This window comes from Phlebotomus papatasi, chromosome 3, assembly GCF_024763615.1.
Source record: "Phlebotomus papatasi isolate M1 chromosome 3, Ppap_2.1, whole genome shotgun sequence".
Classification (NCBI taxonomy): Eukaryota; Metazoa; Arthropoda; class Insecta; order Diptera; family Psychodidae; genus Phlebotomus; species Phlebotomus papatasi.
Window position 1 is genome coordinate 37417299 of NC_077224.1, and position 19816 is coordinate 37437114.

Below are 19816 nucleotides of genomic sequence, written 5' to 3' on the forward strand. Positions count from 1 at the left end.
CCTACAAGGTGGTTTAACTTTAACTGAAGAACTTAAAATTTCGAATTTTAATGTGAATTCGGAAAAAGAACTTAAGAAAGCCATTAGAAGGGTAGAATTGGGGGTTGGGATAAAAGACCAAATTATATCTGAAGATCTGAAGTTAATGTCCACCTTTGGTCATCGAAGACCGAAAATCAATATCATTCGCAATTTGATTTCCATGCAAGTGACAAGTTGAAAAATTTTTAGATTTAGATTTATTGGTCCCTGTGTGGGTTTGAACAACTAAACAGAATGAGGAAAGTCGCTTCTGTAAATAGGCAGATTTTCATAGAACCATCCATCATCACATAAATTAAATGTTCGCATGGTTCGGATACAAATTTATTATTTAAGAGGAAGAACCATTCCACCTGTGAAATATTTCATGAACCTCTCAATAGTCCATTATTTCTGCCAAATCCCTATACCATTGATTAACAAAGAACTTTAATTATAATGTAAATATTTCCTCTGAAACTGTGCCTTTGAGTCTCTGGTTAACAATTCCCAAAACATAATTCAATTTCCAGAAAGTGCCTCATAAAGGAGTGTCATAAAATTGTCGAATAAAACTACATCATTTCGAGACTTTCGAGAGAATTCATGATGATAAAACAAAGAACACTGATAAAATAAATTTAATTTTGGTTGAAGAATGTTATCAACTAGATAGAGCTTGCCTTAGAAAAAAATCAGTTAGATGAGTTTTAAGATGGAATACATAAAAGGACTTCAGAATATTCATACTACATAAAACGCCCGTAAAAAGCTCTGTTTGTCTTTAAAAATGCTAAAATAAGTGTTATATGAATAAAATTTACTTATTTTGAAAACAATTGAAATCAGTAAATCAATAGGACATTTTTTTTATTATGGTATTACAAATTTTAAGTAAATAGCGAATATTCTGTAAATGCTGTAAATATTGCAAAAAAATAAAAATACTAAAAAGTCTATGACTATTTGATAATCTCGCAAATATTCATGCAGTTTGTAAATTGTAAATTAAAATTTTCAGAAGGCTACTCATATTGAAAAACCCTTGTCAATTCCCAGAAACCCCTTTCACGAAATTCGAGAAGTAATAAAATTTCATCGCAAAACTCAAGAAACCAAAAACTCATGTCAGTAAAAATGAGAATAAAGTAATTTTTTAAAAAATCGAAAATATCGCTAATTATCTTGTGACAGTATTAAAGTATTTTTCAAATAACTCGAATACTTAGTGTATATCTTGCACTAATTTCTTTCAAAATGATTAGTAAATTTTACAAATTTTATTCTAGTATTTGGGGTTCATTCGAATTTCTGATATTATTACGAAGATTAATGGGTATTTTACGACTACAGTGAATATTTTTGAAGTCGTCAATATCGTGAATTTTTTTTCGAATTGAAAATATAAAAAATACGAGGATTATAAACATTTTGCAATTCTTGTGATTTACAAATATCAATAATTTTTTACGATTATTCCAAACATTATTCAAGCGATTTATTGTAGATATTACTCTCTCCATATCAAAAAAGACACACATTTGCTAGAACATTTTGTGTGATTTTTTTTTACACAAAGGAAATAAATAAATTTTTTTTAAATATTTTACACGAATTTTAGTAATTATTAAGCATTTATTATTCGAATTTTCAATACTATTAAGAAGTTTATTAATATTATGTGAAAAAAAGTGAATATTACAAAGAACGTGAATATTTCGCGCATTATACAGGCTTCAGACCTAAGGCTTAGCCATATGGCTTAACTTCCCTAATTTCTTATCAACCAAGATATTTTGGAAAATTAAACTTAAGATTGAACAATATGGGCAAGTGATCCATTAAATTTTGAAAACCACTAAAATGTGTTAAATTTTGAAATTGAGATCACCGGGAACTAGGTTAAGCCTTAGGTCTGAAGCCGGTATTACAGATATCGTAAATATTCCAAAAAATTCTTCATAAGCAAAATTATGAGAATTATTAAACATTTTGTAAAACTGCAAATATATTTGAGATATCACGAATCGTTTGCGAGTATTCAAAAGATTCTGATCATTCAAATTATTTATAAATAGTGGAAAGCGTGCTACCTTCGGACGAATGAAGCTTCGCACAATTCATCTTTTTTAATGTATTTTCAATTAATTTGACCCATTGTAATATTATATTTTAATAGCTGATCCAATGCCTGAAATTTCTAGAAAAGAGCTGTGTTTAAAATCCATTAAGAACATAGGAAAAAAAATCAAGTTTTCCGAAGCTTGGAAGGTAGAGGTGTTTTCCCCTATATAATTTGTAATTTTTTTTGCAATTATTCAAAATATAATAATATTTCAATTAATTTGAAAATATTAGGATTTCAAATATAATATTTAGAGAAATTTTAGTGATTAATCATTGTAAAATTAGACAAACTATTTCCAAGTTTTTCAAGATGTGACTTAAACCCATTTTTACTGAGACAGGTTTCTGGTTTTCCGGGCTCCACGAGAAGATTCTCGAATTCCTCGAGTTTCACAATGCAATTTTAGGGCTTCTTTAGTTTCGCGAAACGTTTCTTGGACAATTATCAAGAGGTTCTCTATATGAATACCCTCTTGGAATTTTTGCAAATACAGCGAATATTCCGTAAATAGTGGTAATATCATTAAAATTTAGTGAATGACTCCAGCAGATTGATAAGTATTTTTGGTAAAAGTCGTAAGTAAAAACTGAAAAATGGTAAGTAAAAAAGAGATGGCAAAGCGCCCCAAGTGTATAATGGTTTATTACCGATTATATTGATTCATACAATCATAATTCAATTCTGAACTAGAAAATAGATTAAGAAGTGTGCAGTGCATGTTATACGGGTGTCAGACCTAAAGCTTAGCAATATAGCTTAACTGTTATAATTTCTTAATTTCTTATTAGTCAAGATTTTCTGTAAAAATTTAACTTAGGATTGATTTATTAATGGCAAATAATCTATTAGATTCTTAAAAATCAAAAAATTGGTTGCTATTTAGGATTTTGAAACCTTAACCCTTTAACGATGAAAGATGAAACACTTTTTACGGACTGAAAATCAACAATAAAAATTAAACTGAGAAATATAATCAATGATAAGTCTTACATCTGTCTAATCCTAATCGGTTCCGCGGCTAAAGTCCCTGCCGTTATTTTGAATTCCCAAAGACTGATTGGGTACGTAATGTGCCTTGACCTTTAGGGTTAGCCCTCTGAGTGGGAGGTGAAGATATGCGTGCATCTTAAAGCTTATGTGCTTTAGATGGTGCGCTCTCAACAGAATGTCAGTCGATCCTGAGCTACGAGTTCATCAACACACCCTTAACAAGAGTAATCTTATCGGGCCACCACCACCAGTTGTGCTTCTCTGCCCGCTTTCCAAGATCTCGGTTATTTTAATCTCACACATCAAACTTTGGAAAGTCCAACAGAGTCTGATTCGGTGCATTTTGTGCTTTTATAAACGATAGGGACAAAAATAGCCCAAAAATTTAAGTAATTTTTCTGACAATACCAATGAATAATATTTTTCGCTTTAAATTGCCTACACACTAGACAAATTTCCTTCAATAATCCAAATTTATGTCCATATGTTTTACTAATGTGTAGGCGATTTTCATCAATATTAAATATTGATTGCGAATATTGATAAAATTTTCTCCTAATGTAATAGACAGCTTTAATGAAAGATATTACGTATGAGTATTGTAGCTTTTATTACCAAACGGGTTTTGCTTAAAAAAAAAAATGAAAGTATAAAAACTAAATAAAATCAATTACGAATTTGAGAATTTAAAAATTCGCCTTTTTGAGCTTAAATATGTACTACATAGCAAATAGCTAGAGACTTGCAAAAAATATTCTAGATTCCTTCAACCTTCTACTTTACAATTATGTACAGAAATAAAAAAAATAACTATAGGTAGTCAGGAAAAATTATTTTCTCTATGGGACACCGGTGTTCCAATCGTCTTTAAAGGGTTAAGGAACTGGGAACTGGCCTAAACCTCTAGTCTGAAAACCACTTTAGAATGTTTATAACGTAAGAAACAAGCTTACGTGCAAATAAATAGGGATAATTCTAGAAAAATAAAACGATTACGGATACATGACCAATTCATTACTGATTGGGACTGGTCGGACTGGTATAGCCGGATAAGAAATGTCAAGACCTTTCCAAAATATCCAAATTTAACGAAATCGGTTAAAAAATAAGTCCTCCAAAGTGGTTGACTTTTGATCCTAAATAATTCAAAATGACGATTGTTCCGGTCATAGATATGTTTGGATGAAATGTTCGTCTAGGTTACCTCTAAAACATATCGTTTAACCTCTAGCTCGAGAACAAACTTAAAGTCAAGTAAAAAAATAATTTCCGAAGAAAATGATTCAATTATCGGTACGTAACCGATTCATTACCAATGAAGACCAATGCAGTCGAGTTCGACATTTCAATATACCTTTCCAAAAAGTCCAAATTCAATAACATCGGTTAAAAAGTGAGTCCTTCAAAAAAGGGAAAAGGAAAAAACGTCTGGAGATAATGTTTTTTATTGGGGGTCACCAGTTCTGAAGTTGATATCTTTTACCGTTAAAGTTCCAAAACGGTGACAAATTGGAAAAAAGCGAATTATGTAACTGCTCTCATTTTGAGTTCGAGCAATAAAATTACATTTGGTAAGAAGTTAAATATTTTTGTAAAAGCGAAACTTAAGATGTTATGAATCATTTTCATATTTGCTTACCAGTGAAGTTTAAGTGAATTTTTTACTTATCAAATTTACTATGAAATTTAGAGTGGAGTAAAACACCTTTGAATTAGGACCGTTTTGAAATTGGGCTCTTTTTTCCTATTCTTAAATGAAATTGCACTTTGTTATGTTTTAACTCAACAAATCAATTGCGAAGCTAAATTAAATGAGAAAAAAGCCCAATTTTGAAGGTGCCCTAGTTAATAGGTGCTCCATTTTCCCCCTACTAATTTACTTACCAAAAATATTGTAGGTAGGGTAAATGTCCAAATTCAAAACCATTTGCAGACGCTTTAACTTTGACAGAAGATTCAACACAAAGTTCATATTTTTTCTGAAGAGAATTACATAAATTTCCTTCTTGACTCTTCTAGAATGTTACTGTTTAGTGAAAATTCTTTAGATATAATTTGAAAACTTCTTAAATATAAGAAAAATACGCAAGTATAAAGTGCTTCTATTGGGAACATATTAATCTAAATGGAGATAAGGGAAAGTTTCTAATTGGAGACAAACAATGTATAAGTGAAACCGCGACGAAAAGCTTCCAAAACCTTGTTGAGTTGCTCCTGAGTGCAGGATTTGTTTTTATTATTGGTGTTTTCTCCTTTCCCATCTGAAACAATAAGAAAATCTCTCCAAAATATCATATTTCCGGAGTTTCCTATTGAAGCATTTGCAGACACTTCAGAAAAACCCTTTTTGTTCACGAAATAGGTAATTATTTCATTTGAATACTTCACGTACCGTTAACAATAAAGATTAACACTTAATTTAACTAAAATTAGCTAGGAAATATGACATAAATGTTGAACAAAACGAATAAACAACAATCACTTTATTGTGTTTTTCATTGGAAAACATGGCCAATCGATGAAAAATGTGATGGTGAAAAGATACACTTTTAATATTTCTGTGGAATTAACAAATTAAAATTTGTGAATATGAATGGATTTTCGCTTTATTTGGTGCAAATTTAGCTAAATAATGAAACTGAGGTAAAGAAAATATATAAATATAATAATTTAGTACTGTAATTATTGTGAAAACAATGACGTTTCCATTTGGAGTAGCGAAAAATTTCCAATTCGAGCAGGTTTTGAATTAGCCTAATTTACCCTACCCTTTGTTAGAAAATACAGATTTTGTGATTTTTTTCAAATATTTTGTAAATTTTTTGCTAGTTATGAATATACTTCGTAATTACTGGAAATTTAAACAAATGATTGATTTTAATTAAACAATTGAGTAACGAATAAAATATTCTGATAAATATAACTAAAGATCAATTAAATCACCCCTCCAAAATTGATTTTTGGTTAGTATTAGTAACCAGATCATCGAATCAAGCAAAATTAGTCCCTTTAATAAATAATAACTTTAGTTATGATTAATCTTGTCTCATTTCAATTTGATAAGAATATTTCACTATTTTATTATTTTTATGCACTAAAAATACATGATTTTCCTACTTACTGAATTTCATGTTCACTGACCTTTTACTTTGCTAAAATTACAAAAAATAAAAATTCGTTCTACTTGTGAAATTAACTCCCAGCGGAATTTCATCGAATCTAAAAAAAATAATAAAACAATTTTTTTTTTGCACAGAAAAATTATTATTTCTAAAAGAAATAAACAGTACAAAGAAATCTTTAAATAAAAAAAATATGTAAAAAAAACTTATAGTTAAATATTGCTATTCCCTAAAAAAAAATAAAATATAAAAATTAAATGTCATTTCAAGGAAATTATGGAATATTTTATTTTAAAAACTAAAAGTAAAAAAAAAATTTGCGAGTTTTATGGGGCACCCAGTGCTAAAACCGTTAAATTCAAAATTATCCAGGGGAGTGAAGTTGTATTCGCATTGCGATTGACTGACGGAAAATTTAGTACGCAATGGCTGTGTTGATAAACATTGCGTTTTTCTCCACATTCTGCTCGATATTTCTCACTTTCTTGCTTCGTATCCATGGGATTGAAGGGGCCCAGATTAGTAGCAAAGACAGAGACTCCGTCTCCATCAATCACAACACGTACAATCCCCTCAGTCCCCTGGTAAAGTGTTCATTTTTACCTCGAGACTTCATTGACTGTGAAGCGCCCCAATTGCGGGGCAATAACACTTACGGATGCTCCAAGTTCGGCGGAGTGTACTTCGAGGATGTGGAGAAGACATCTGTGAGGTGTACAGTACTTCCGGAGATTGAGTGCTATGGAGAGAGAACCTTCATGAGGGATGGAGTCCCTTGCATCAAATACACTGACCACTACTTCGTCACCACGCTCATCTACAGCCTCCTGCTGGGCTTCCTGGGCATGGATCGCTTCTGCTTGGGTCAGACAGGGACAGCCGTTGGCAAACTTCTCACCCTGGGAGGCCTTGGTATCTGGTGGATTGTTGACATCATCCTCCTGGTAACAAATAACCTCCTTCCGGAAGACGGAAGTAACTGGGTGCCCCAAGTGTGAAAAAACCCTCATAAAGTCCCCATTCACTCATTTCTTGTATATGAAGATTCTCTATATTTTTTTTCTACTCTCTGCAGATTGCTTAATTTTAAGAAAATACTTTTTGCACTTGTTACAAACTTTTAGCTAAAAATTAAGAGAATATTTAAAAAAAAAAAAATGTCCACTCTGAAGAATTAATTTTTCAAAAAACGCAGAACGTTAGAAGAACTTATTTACAAATATTTTTCTGGCTATTATGCTTTTTCACTTTTTTTTTTGTTAAATTTATATTCACTTTTTTTTTCTTTGTACTGTTATCGCAACAAACAGATTTGTTTTAGAATCAATCCACAGTCGTTTGACGAGAATTGAAGTAGATAACTTGAAGGTATCTGCAATCAATTAAAATTCTTGTAATGATACTTGATAGGGTTAGGCCTCGATAAGACAGTGATTCTAGATTTAATTTCTTTGTATAGATACAAAAGAAAAATGTACAGAAAGTATTTATTAAAAAAAAGACTGTTAAAAAAGGCTTTTACTATTTTGCAACAAAATAAATCAAACGAATTAAAGAAAAGTTAGGAACTCTTGGGAATACAGAATTGTGTCGACCAAACGGACCAAACTACAGTAGACTCTCACTCAATCGGCTCTTTATCAATCGGGCGACAAATTTTGTTGACAATTTTCACGTTTAATTATAAAACTAATTTGCTCAAATTCGCTGTAGTTCTTCCTATTTTATCGTGATTCTTTATAATTGAGCGCTTTTTGTGGAATTTACAAAGGCTTTGACGCTCAATTCAATCGCTAAACCGGATGACATTTTGCCCCATATTCCCGATTGATAGAGAGTCTACTGTATTCTCGAATGCATAAAATAGTCTCCATTTAATTATTTACCCCCAAAATTCATCTCTTTCGAATCCCTTTTTGAATAGCAAACATTCTCAAGCCACTTTGAAAGAATCTTATACGGGCTTCAGACTTAAGGCTTAGCCACATGGCTTAACTAATCTAATTTCTTATCAATTACGATTTTTTGGAAAAATGTAACTTAGGATTGGATTATTAAGGACAAATGATCTAAGGGTCTCAAGAAGCAATAAAATTGCTTGCAATTTAAGATTTTGAGACATTCGGGAACTGGGCTAAACCTCTAGTCTGAAGCCGGCCTTAGTCATCATAAGCTTATCTGGGCTTATCATAGGATTGTTGATCTTCTTAAAGATCATTGAACTCGGTTAAAAATACTGAAAAAAAAGCCTGAAGAATTTCATCAGAATCGAAAATGACGTTTAGATAGATATTCTAAATCGAAATTTTGAAATACCACGTTGATTTCTAGCTCTGCTTTCTGATATACTCGAAGAAATAGCCAAATAATTAGCGTGATATCAAAAACTCGAAACTTCATATTTCCAAAATTCAACCAAAATATGATTCTTTACCCCTAATCTTGTACGGACTTCAGACTTAAGACTTAAGCGGTCTTCAGAGGTTTAGCCCATTTCTCTTATGTCTCAATCAAAATCCTAAATAACGTGCAATTTAATTGCTCTTTGAGAGCCTAATAGGTTATTTATCTTTAATAATCCAATCAAAAGTTAAATTTTCCCAAAAAATCATGATTGATAAATTTGAGCAGATAAGCCATTTGGCTAAGCCTTAGGTCTGAAACCTGTATTAGTCACATGGCTTAAGTACTCTAATTTCTTATCAAATAAAATTTTGTCAATTATTTTTTTTTAAATAACTTAGGATTGGATTATTACTGGCAAATTAATTTTTAGATTTAAAAAAAAAACTAATAAAATTGTTTGATTATTTGAGATCGTGAGACCTTCGAGCACTAATTTCTAATCTGAAGACCGTTTTCGCATTATTTAACTTAAAAATCATTACCATTTTATTTACACATTCAAAACTCATGAATTCGGGAAACTCGATTTAATTAAAGACTTTCTCCTTAGAAAAATGTTCTACTTGTCTTCTTTGTTAGAATTACTCTTAAGCCTAAATACCCTAGTCAGACAAACGGCTTAAGACGAGAGACGGCTTACTGGGAAACTTATGGGAATGTTGTCTAATTATTATTTTTTCAAAGCGTGTGAGAAAGAGAGGGATTCGCATTTCGACTTCATGATCTTTTCCTGATCTGAAAGATGTAACAGAGGCATTATGAAGCGATTTCAATGAAATTTTACTTATATAATTGTATCTGAGATCGAGAAGGTCGCATTAGTCTCTACTCCAACTCACTGTATCTCGGCCTTTACTATAACGAAATTGGCCGGACTCTATCTCTAATGCTGAAATATTATATTAACTGATTTCACTGAACTTTTTTAACTGAGCTTTTTCAGCTTTTGTGGTCACAGGTGAAATGCGACCTCGTCAGATCGAGCCCAAATTTTGGATTTACACGTTTTGACACTCATAGATCACGAATATCATATGCGCCAAAAATTGATTTTCCTGCGGACGTACGTCCCGTCCGTCCGTAGTATAACCACTTCTGGAGAGAGAACGGAGAGAGGTATCGACAAGCGGTTTTCGGTAAAGGTTAAATGTCGTTGGGCCGCTAGAAACTGATGATGTCAGACCCCCCCCACCCCCCTTTCCCTATTTTGGAATATCCCCAAATTTTGTTTCCTCAATAACTCAGCCCTATGGCAGCACTCGATCTCAAATTTTAGTATGTTATAGATGGACCTCAGGGCTTTCGATTAAAAAAATTTAAGCCCCTCCGGCCACCCTGACCCGAACTAGAAGGCGTCAAAAATTCAATTCTAAAATGGCTATATCTTCGGTTCTGATTATCTGAATTTGAAAAATTTTGATGTTCTGGAGAGTTCTCGTGGAGTAACTACAACCGTACTGACACCCCAATTCCGTCCGATTTAATCGAAAATGAAGTTTTAAATCAAGAAAATTTCATAAAGTCAAAATTCATATTCCTTTCTTTCTTAAAAGTTCTGCATATGTCTATACCACTCTTTCGCACTCTCCTTCTTCTTCTTTCGAACATCGCACCAAATTAAATTTAATTCAATCTAATTTTGGGTGAGAAAGAGCGGGATAGAAGACTGGCTTCAGAGTTCAGACCTAATGGCGCTGGCACACCTTTTCAATTGAGTGAATTTGAACCGATTGAAATTTTACCTTTTACTCTTTTAAACTAAAATCAGATATAGGTGTCTCTTTCTATCAAATGCAATTTAAAATTGAAATTGAAATGTCAATTTCAATTTTCTTTTGACAGAAAGAGACACATATATCTTATTTCGCTTTGAAAGAGTAAGAGGTAAAATTTTAATCGGTAAAAATTCACCCAAGTGAAAAGGTGTGCCAGTGCCTTAAGCTTTAGCCCAGTTCCCGATAGTCTCGTAATTCAAAATAGCAATCAATTTTACTGGTTTTTCAAAATTTAATGGATCACTTGCCATCTTGATTAAGAAGAAATTAGAGAAGTTAAGTCATATGCCTAAGCCTTAGGTCTGAAGCCCGTATTACGCATAGAGTTGGTAAATTTCAAGAAATTTCATGAGTTTCCGCCTAAAGTAGGTGGAGACTGCTGTGAAATTTCGGAAATTTTACCATCTCTAATAACGCAAATCTTTAGTGAAAGAAAAGGCTGCGAATTTTGATATCATGAAATTTTACCGATTCGTGCTAATTCACAATCGAATTTGCACGCATTCCTGTTTGCAAGCACTCCGAGGTCGCTTGTAAAAAATCTTATTTACCATAAGCTTATCTGGGCTTATCAGTGGTTTTCAGTTCCCTCTGTCGATTTTTTCAAGGTCAAAAGGTTAAAAGGCTCTCAAGGGCACATTTTTTAACCGATTTGGACATGAACGGATTCATCTGAAAGGTCTTTGAATCCCATACCATTTTCAACCGGTTCATCGGGCTTTTGCTAGATTTTGAGTTTTCTTTATGAATGGAAAAGGATAATAAATCAGTAATGTCAGTAATCATAAAAAATATGCAATGATATGCCCCCTAGTGTTGGAAGGTATAACAATTTTGCAGATTCCAAATTTTTTTTTCTTTATCAATTTGTAAATATCGCGCTTCTTAGAAAAAAAAAAACTGGAGCAAATTCTGTGAGAATGGAGTTATTAAAAAAAAAACTAATAATAATAAACCTCATTTAGCTGAAATTCTATAAAAGAGGATTGTTTGTAAAAAAAAATGATAAACTAAAGATTAGGATAAGCAGAATCACAGATTCAAGATTTAGACTCACCATTTGATGTTTCCATGGGAATTTTACTAAGATACCGCTCCTTTGCGATGTTTCTTCTGACCATTTTTGGACATTTCTCCATCCGATGGAGATCTTTTTCTCTTCTGTTCGCCCTTCTGGAAATTGAGTCCCTCACTGAGTTCTTCATGATGCCGCTCAGCCGATTTGAATTTGATGTGAATGTCATGGAGTTTGGTAACTGAATTGATGTCCTTCTTGGCCTGGATGCTGATGTTGTTGCTGTTGATGAGCTGAAGCATTGACAGGAAGTATCTGGGCAGGAGACGTGGATCCTTCTTCATTTCCATGATTTCGCCAAGAGAAACTTGTCGATCTGTCGGAAGGGTGGGATTCTTTTGGGGATTCACAACGTCCAGGATCTCCGTGCCGTAGGCATGGATGTCAAAATGCCCACGGGATTGAGAGAGCCGAAGGATTGGTTTGAGATATTCATGCCATCGATTGACTTTATCCGTCATGCGTTTCATATCTTCAACACGCTGCCGATGCTCCTCAGCTGCAATCCGTTGGAGGTTCATCTGATGGTCAGACAATTGGAGTTCTGGACTGGATTCCAGGGTTGCATTTGGCAGTATAAGGCTGTCTTGTTTGGATTTCTCTGGAGTCTCTGGGACATCTGATTCATCGAGAGATCGCAGAAGGGATCCATATCCCGATTCACTGCTGATGATCTGGGAAGTATTCTCCTCGAGAATTGAATCTAGGATGTCCATTGTGTGAGGTGGTGACTGGATTCCGGAGTCTGCAGACATTCTGGGCTGTTTGGGCGGTGAGATTGGGAAGCTCTTCTCTGGATTGATGGTCGATGAGAAGATTCGGCTGTTGGACAGACTGAGATCGGCAATTTCGGACTCATCAAATCCCCGGAATTCTTCCGGATCATCGGGTTCCGGAGTGGCTGGAGGAGTTGGGATATTCTGTAGGCTTTGGTCGAGTCTGAAGACTCTTGGGATTGGTGGAATTGGTGGTGGAGGCCGCTTAGCTAATCGCCATTCCGCCAACCATTCCTTGGGCAGTGAAAAAAGACATTTACTCCGGAGCTTCTTTTCCGAAATCTTCAGAAAATTCAACTCCACGATACTTTTCTGCTCAAACAAATTCAGGGGCAGGTAGAAATCCTCGGGATGCGTCAGATAGGCTCTGTCGATTCCCAAAAGATTGGTCAGGGAACTGTCCACGGTGAATTCTGTCGTAGGAACATCCTTAACATGTTCCATAATATCCACAAGTTCCACATTCGGCGACAGCATATTCCAATCCTTCTCATTCAAATCACTCAATTGGATGGTATTGTGAGACATCCCGATGCCCTCATCATCGCTGAGCAGGATATTTGGAGACGGTGGAGGGAGATCTGGTAATTCCTGCACCAACAGATTATTCCCAAAATTCTCCATTGATTCCTTCTCCCGTATCTCAGGCACTTGCACAGTAACAGGATTCATCAGCGAACAATCTTCGAGATTGCTAGCTTCCGGACATGCTGTTTCAATAATTTCTCCCCTCTTGTAGTATTTCCGCAGATTAATGTCATTCCCAATTGCTTGATTTTCTGCATCAATATGCCCAGAAAATACCTTAAAATCCCTCCGTCTGCCAACAATATCTTCCCCGTCATAGTCAAAAATGTGACTCTCCCCAAAACTCGTATAGTTCGAGCACAATTCCTCCTCTTCCATCTCCAGACGCCTCCTTGGACCCTTCTTCCCCTTGGCATCCTTCCTCAATGTCCACATCCCAAATTCCTCCTCATACGTCATCCCACCCTGACACCTCGCCTTCCTCACCACCTTCTCGCATAACGAAGCCGCCGGCAGGCTCTTAAACTCCTTCACCACATACTCAACACAGTGAAATTTCTCACACAACGTCTCCGGACGGAAGCGCTTAAGGCGCTTCCGTTTTCCCACTTCCTCACCCTCAACACCACGTTTCTTGTTCTTCCTACAAAATAAACACAACAATCTTCTTTACCTGCACAAATAGCACGCTCCCCAAAATCTTCCAACTCACTCAGCATTCTTCCGAGCCTCACTTTCACGCGCAATGTTGAGAATTATCTCCTCCAGGTAGTCCACTTTCCTCCCATAAATCTGTGCAGCATTGATAATCAGCAGGGCTGCCTCTGGGAAATTGGGCTGTTTCCGCAACTCCTGGTATCGTTCCAGCCACTGAAAATAGACAAATTTATTGGTAAAATAGGACAAAATGGGAATCCGGAGCAATGGCGATCATCTCACTTTGGCCACTTCGAAGTCGAAGCATTTGTCAATTTTCTGGGCTGTTTCAATGAAGAGCTGCGTTATTTCTGACGCAGACAATTCCCTGCTTGTTCCTACATCTCTGGACATCGTTTTCCTAATGAAATACACAATAAACCAGGCAATAGAGACATTCTACGAAAACTGAAAAGTCTCCAATGAAACACAAACACACAAACTACTGAGATGTGCGTGCAAGCGAGAGTGGGATGGCAACAATCATTGACGCCCCGCCATCTTTGTTACATGTCGGTAATGCAGATTCGGAAAATTCCACGAAAAAAAACAAAACGATGAATGAACTCACGATTAACGATGACCCCACGCGCACGAAAAGAACCGACCGGATTTGTAAATAAAAAACGTAAAAAAAACAATAAAAATAGAACGAATAAAAGCCTTTTTTGTTCACTTTCTTAAATGTTTCACAGTTCCTAAATCCTAAATAAAACTTTCTTTTTAATTTTAAAATTAAAAAAAAAAATAAGGTAAAGTGCCCTCGAGTCGACCGGGACTCGACCGGTGGTCAATATTTGAATGTTTGATGGAGAATTTCTATAAAATTGTCACTGATTCGTATTTATTTATGGAATATTGACCTATTAATGTTAGATCATAAGCCAAATATTAGGGCAAAAATAAATTGAATAAAAAACTCTACCGATCGAATTCAGGAACCGGTCGACTTGAGGGCACTTTACCTTATTTCTTGATTTCTTAAACTTTCTCGTTGTATGATTGTAGTCATGTAGTCACTGTAGTATGCAAAATGAAAATCTCCAGGACCAATAAAAATCGATTTCAGTATCTTAAATTATAAGTAGAAAATAATTTTTTATAAAAAAAATATATTATTCCTTTGTGGTTAAATACAACATCCACATTAAAACCTTTTTCCGAAAACATAATTAACTGAATTAATAGCTTTAACCGTGCTATCACACTAGGACATTTTTAAATTGTAAATTCAATTTAATTTTCAAATGAATTGTTCCTGTTCGTGTTACTTACATTAAAAACCAATTAAATTGATAGATCTCCATTTATTTATTAATAAACTAATACTTGATCTACAAAACCCTGTTTAAATATGTTAAAATACCATAAATGCGGTTGTTCAAATTAATTTGAATTCAGAAAATTAAATTGCTAAAATTGCTCATTAATTTAATCCTTAAAATAACCCTTAAAATATTACGAATATAATTAAGTGTCACAGGAAAATACATTTTGGCCATTTTGGTAATCTATTGAAAAATAATATTTGATTATGCCCGCCTACTAGAAGTCTAGAACTCTTCCTACAAATATAATGCCCTAGACGACTTAAGCCGAGAAACGACTTAGCGCAAACTGATGTAAATGTAGTTTGAATAATATTTCTAATATAATTAAGCTAAGCCGCATCTCGCCTAATCCTCAGGTCTGTCAAGGTCCTAACACGCCCTCACGGCCTTTGGTCACAGATAAACCAATCGTTCCGCATCACTCAAATGAAAATACGAAAAATATTTGTATCCACTTTTCTTTGATTCCTCTATTGCTATATTATTCCAATATCGGGAATCGAATACCTCGAAAATCTCTAAATATTATTTTTGTGGGACATACGATTATACTTAGCAATAATAAAAACATTCCTTAAAACCATTCGTTAATCTCTAATTTTTCCCCAAACGAATCCGACTTTTTCCGGTACAAATTTCGACGTCCTGGCGATAGGAAAGTGTATTTCGACGTTTCCATTCCATACTATGCTATCTTAGAATGACAACTTTTCAGGAGAGACATTTAAAGTTGGCGATTTCCTATGTTGCTTGTGTGTTGCAATTGATTATCTATCTCATCACCCGGACGTCGAATAACCATTAAATTTTCACCAGTTCTCGGTTTCAGGAAGAACATATCCCTCGGAGTGTGGCTAAGTCGACTTAGCATAGTATGGTATGGCGCCGCCGATTTATGGATAACAAGTTCCTTGGAAATCTAATCCACTTCCTAAAGTCATGTACAGGGAGTTTCGGCTTAAGAGAAAGCGGACCGAAAGTAATTTAATATAACTTGCCCATTATTGGGAACTCATTTATATTTTGAAATGCCCCTAAATGTATGCATTTTTACGTGGTAAATTTAAAATGTCGTTTTTACGGGCCGTTAATGGTCTCTACTTGGGTCTTGCCTCCGTTTCGTAATAAGCTTTCGAAGAGACAAAGCCACTCCAAATGCCAAAGGAAAGTTCTGTCCTGGGTTCTCTCTGATATACTCTGATATACTGATATACCTTTGAATTGGTAGAGAAAAAAGCTCAACCGGAGAGAGCTCTCAAATCGGAAAGATTATTACTGAACGAGAGGATTAAAGCAAATTTACTACACTTTTGTAGGAAAAACACTTCAATGTGGACATAAATTTCTGTAGTGTATAGAGGCCATAGAGGCCATTAGCGCTAAAAATTGTCGCCAAAAATTACTTGCATACATCACGGCGTGTCTGTAACTTATATCAGAGATAATCTCTTGCGGGTATGCAATTTTACTATGTCACAGTCGTCACAGTTAATAATTTTAATATAAAATAATTTATAATAAACTCTAATAACCTCATTATGATCTGTGATAGTTGAAGTAGGTTTTCAGGAAAATGATAATTGTGTTATATGTAATATTTATGTAAGAAAATTACAGTTTTTGACTTATCTTTTTTATTTTTGCTTCCTGAATCTATAAAAAGATGTAGATTCTCATTTTCTTTTTTTTTTTGAAAAAGTGAGGCTTAGAGGACAGCCAAATACAAAGTGTTTGAATTTAAAATTTAACCCTTTAAGGACGAGAGGGTCAATAATCGGGGATCAGAAAAAATCACTTCTTCTGACTTTTTAGTAAAGCAAAACACAAATTTTGATGACCGTAGGAAAAATTTCATTTTTGGGTCACCGGTGACCCAATCGTCCATAAAGGATTAAAGGCAGAGTGTGTGCGTCGCGCGAAGCCTAAAAGCTTCCCTCTTCTTTCCCCTACCTTGCTTTTGCACCGAATATGTATTGTACGAAACCCAGTAGTTTTTCTAAAAAACAATTTTCATTACACTTTTTTGCAAATTGAAATTTTATTTGAAAAATAAAGTCTTAACTTTAATCTTAGTTTTTCGTTCCGAATATTCCGAAAATCATTAAAACCGTTAAATTCGACTTAGGTGTGAAGTTGGTTGAACTTAAAGTATACATTGAAGTTGTATAGAAGTGGGAAGCGCGAGTGAAAATAAAAAGAGTGTGGTCAGGAATCGTGCTGAAAATATCACCCATCTCGCAATGAAGGCACCAGTTTAGTCTTGAGTTTAGTGGAGAGTGTGAAGTGGCCGTGTCAAGTTACCCTTTCATCAGAGAATCCCACAAATTCCAGTGCATTGAAGTGGATTTTTTGGGAAAAACATTTTGTTTGGTGTGTTTTTTTCCTAAATGGAGTGAGAAAGTGTTTCAGAGGCGGAGTGAGTCATTATTGTCAAGTATGCAGCATTTGCATTGAATTTTTCCACGGACGTCTGTATTGGAAAATTGCGTGACTCTCTGGTGAAGTAGCTTTTCCAAGTGTTTGGACTGTGATTTTCCGCGAGTGTTTTGCAGTCTTGGCCAAGTTGTTCCAATGCGACAGAAGCCAGTGAGATTTGGTGTCTGGAAGTAGCTGGTGAGGTTGAAATTGCCGGAAGGCTAGTGTCTGGCTACAAATTGTCTGGAAATAAAACTTCCTGGCGGGTTTAAGTAAACAGACAGCAGACAGTATCGATAAACAATTGGGAGAGACATCCTTCCGGAACTTGTCTCTTGTGTTTGAGCACTTGTCCTGGAAGACACAATTCACAATGTCTCCGGCATTCCTTACGGCAATCGCCGTTATCCTCTGCATCCTCTTTCGCCTCCTCAATGTCAACAGCCAGCCTGTGAAGCCCCAAGTCTGGTGCGTAGATGGAACATTCATGGATACCATCTACAAGATTGCTCCTCTCCTTCGTGATCCGTAAGTTACCTAAACTCGCACGCATTTTCTCCAATCACTGTCACTTTCCTAGATCAAATGCATTAAAATGCGTGAGGCAGTTTTTTTTTTTAATGTAACTTTCACTAAAAGCCTCATGGTACCCATGCTACCTATTGTAAGACTAATCGGTTCCGCGGCTAAAGACCCTGCCGTTATTTTGAATTCCCAAAGACTCATTGGGTACGTAATGTGCCTTGTCCCTTAGGGTTAGCCCTCTGAGTGGGAGGTGAAGGGTGTGCATCTTTAAGCTTATGTGCCTTAGATGGTGCGCTCTCAACAGAACGTCAGTCGATCCTGAGCTACGAGTTCATCAACACACCCTTAACAAGAGTAATCTTGTCGGGCCACCACCACCAGTTGTGCTTCTCTGCCCGCTTTCCAAGATCTCGGTTATTTTAATCTCACATATTCAGAAGTGGAATCAGAATTTTACGCCCTCAGTAGCGCGAATAAAATTGATAAATACGATTAAGTAACATTAATTTGAAAAAAGTGTTGAGTTGTGATTTTGAGTATTAGTCATGAAGGTGTTGTGATATAGCCGAACACTTGAAAAAAAATTATAAAGAACACAATGTAGACGTGATCGTTTGGACTTTGGAGGATCATGGACCAAGAAAAGCTCCAAAAGAAACGTTCTGAGGGGGATGCAGAAAGGAGGAATGCCGCTAACACGATCGTGTCGAAAATGTCCATCGGAGTTGAGCAGATTGCAACAAGATAAGTGAAACCCTCTATTTATTGGCAGATATGTACAGAATTCATTCCAAGGAATTTCCCAATCATTAATAGGAGAATAGAATTATTTAATAGTCCCTCCTTGATTGAAAAAAAGAAACAGTCGCTAAATGAACAATTTCAGAAGCAAAGATCGATCAGTTTTAGAGTGTTATGTTTTGGATGATCTTTACAAGTATTTCATTTGGGAAATAAAATAAGACATTGAATTTAAATAATTTCAGTTAAAAGGGTTCAAATGCAGAAAATAGAAAGCATGAATGATCTTAAAGAAATTTAAACTTCGGGAAGATTCTAAACTGGTGTAGAACATGAATTAATTGCCCTGGGAATCCTTCGGTGATCTTTACAAGAGTTTTACGAGAATAATAAAAGATTCTTCAACAAGTAGCTAAATTGAGGATAAATCCAAGTGCTTTCAATTTAAGCGAATATAATTCAGAAAAAATAAACTTCGCGGAAATGGAATAGAATTGTAATAAGAAAAAAAAAGAAGTTAAAAAAATCGACATGCCCAGGAATGTGTCAAATACTTGATTGTGGAATCTTCAGGATAGGATCGCGAAAACACTATTTATTAGCATCACTCCATGATCATTATAAATTTATGTACAGAAAGTTGAAAGAGTAGGAAAATTCCCAAAGGAAAAAATGTATTTTCGTGAGGTGGTAAAATATACCCAATATGTTCAAAAATGCCAAAAATGTATGCAAATGATCTAATGAGCAAAGACCCTCATTTTTGCAGTTTATGATAGGGCCGAAAGTAGAGTGAAATGAAAAATGCACATTTTCTTTACCAGTGCAATAAAAAAAAAGGGAACATTCCTAATGCATGGGCAAATAAACCGACCAAAATTTTGGTATTCCAAAAGAATCTTATTTTACAGCTTGAAAAAAAGATTAGGAAACGAATAATTAAGAGCCATGTGTGGTTAAAACTGGAAAAATGTGCGAAAATAATGTGTGATTGAATGAATGTAAGTGGCGCCACTGCTTGAAGGTGAATGGAAAGTTGCTTGAAAAATGAGAATGCATAGATATTTTTCAGTTTTCCTCGCTAAAAGAATTTTGGGAAGAGGAAGCATAAAGAAGAAATGAATGAAGTAATTCTTGAATGATGAATTTTGTCTATGAGAAAGAAGATCTACAATATTCCACGGCGTAAGCTAAAACTAAAAATGCAGGATATTCATATTCACGAAGAATTGTATTAGTAACATGATAAAAATTAAGAGGTCGGAGCTCATTAGGGGTTGAAAAATG

The 19816-nt window shown here is 34.8% G+C and overlaps 3 protein-coding genes across 4 annotated transcripts in view; 2 read left to right on the forward strand and 1 right to left on the reverse strand.

Annotated features, from left to right (window-relative positions):
- Nucleotides 1-6627: 6627 nt before the first annotated feature.
- Nucleotides 6628-7774, forward strand: LOC129805565 (TM2 domain-containing protein CG11103). The gene has a single exon (XM_055853562.1). The coding sequence runs from the start codon at nt 6687-6689 to the stop codon at nt 7257-7259; it is 573 nt and encodes a 190-aa protein (XP_055709537.1). The 5' UTR covers nt 6628-6686; the 3' UTR covers nt 7260-7774.
- LOC129805540 (uncharacterized) lies at nt 7290-13982 on the reverse strand. The gene is made up of 4 exons (XM_055853523.1): nt 13761-13982; nt 13534-13691; nt 11500-13464; nt 7290-7633 (listed from the first exon to the last, which is right to left on the reverse strand). Exons 1-3 carry the CDS (start codon nt 13869-13871, stop codon nt 11526-11528), a joined length of 2208 nt encoding a protein of 735 aa, XP_055709498.1. The 5' UTR covers nt 13872-13982; the 3' UTR covers nt 7290-7633; nt 11500-11525.
- A 3018-nt stretch (nt 13983-17000) lies between these two features.
- The window catches only part of LOC129805549 (abhydrolase domain-containing protein 2), a 47011-nt gene continuing 44195 nt past the window's right edge, over nt 17001-19816 (forward strand). For both annotated transcript variants that reach the window (XM_055853533.1, XM_055853534.1), the window contains exon 1: nt 17001-17791. In XM_055853533.1, the coding sequence (XP_055709508.1) occupies nt 17637-17791 (155 nt within the window). In that variant the 5' untranslated portion in view covers nt 17001-17636. The remainder of the gene's footprint in view (nt 17792-19816) is intronic.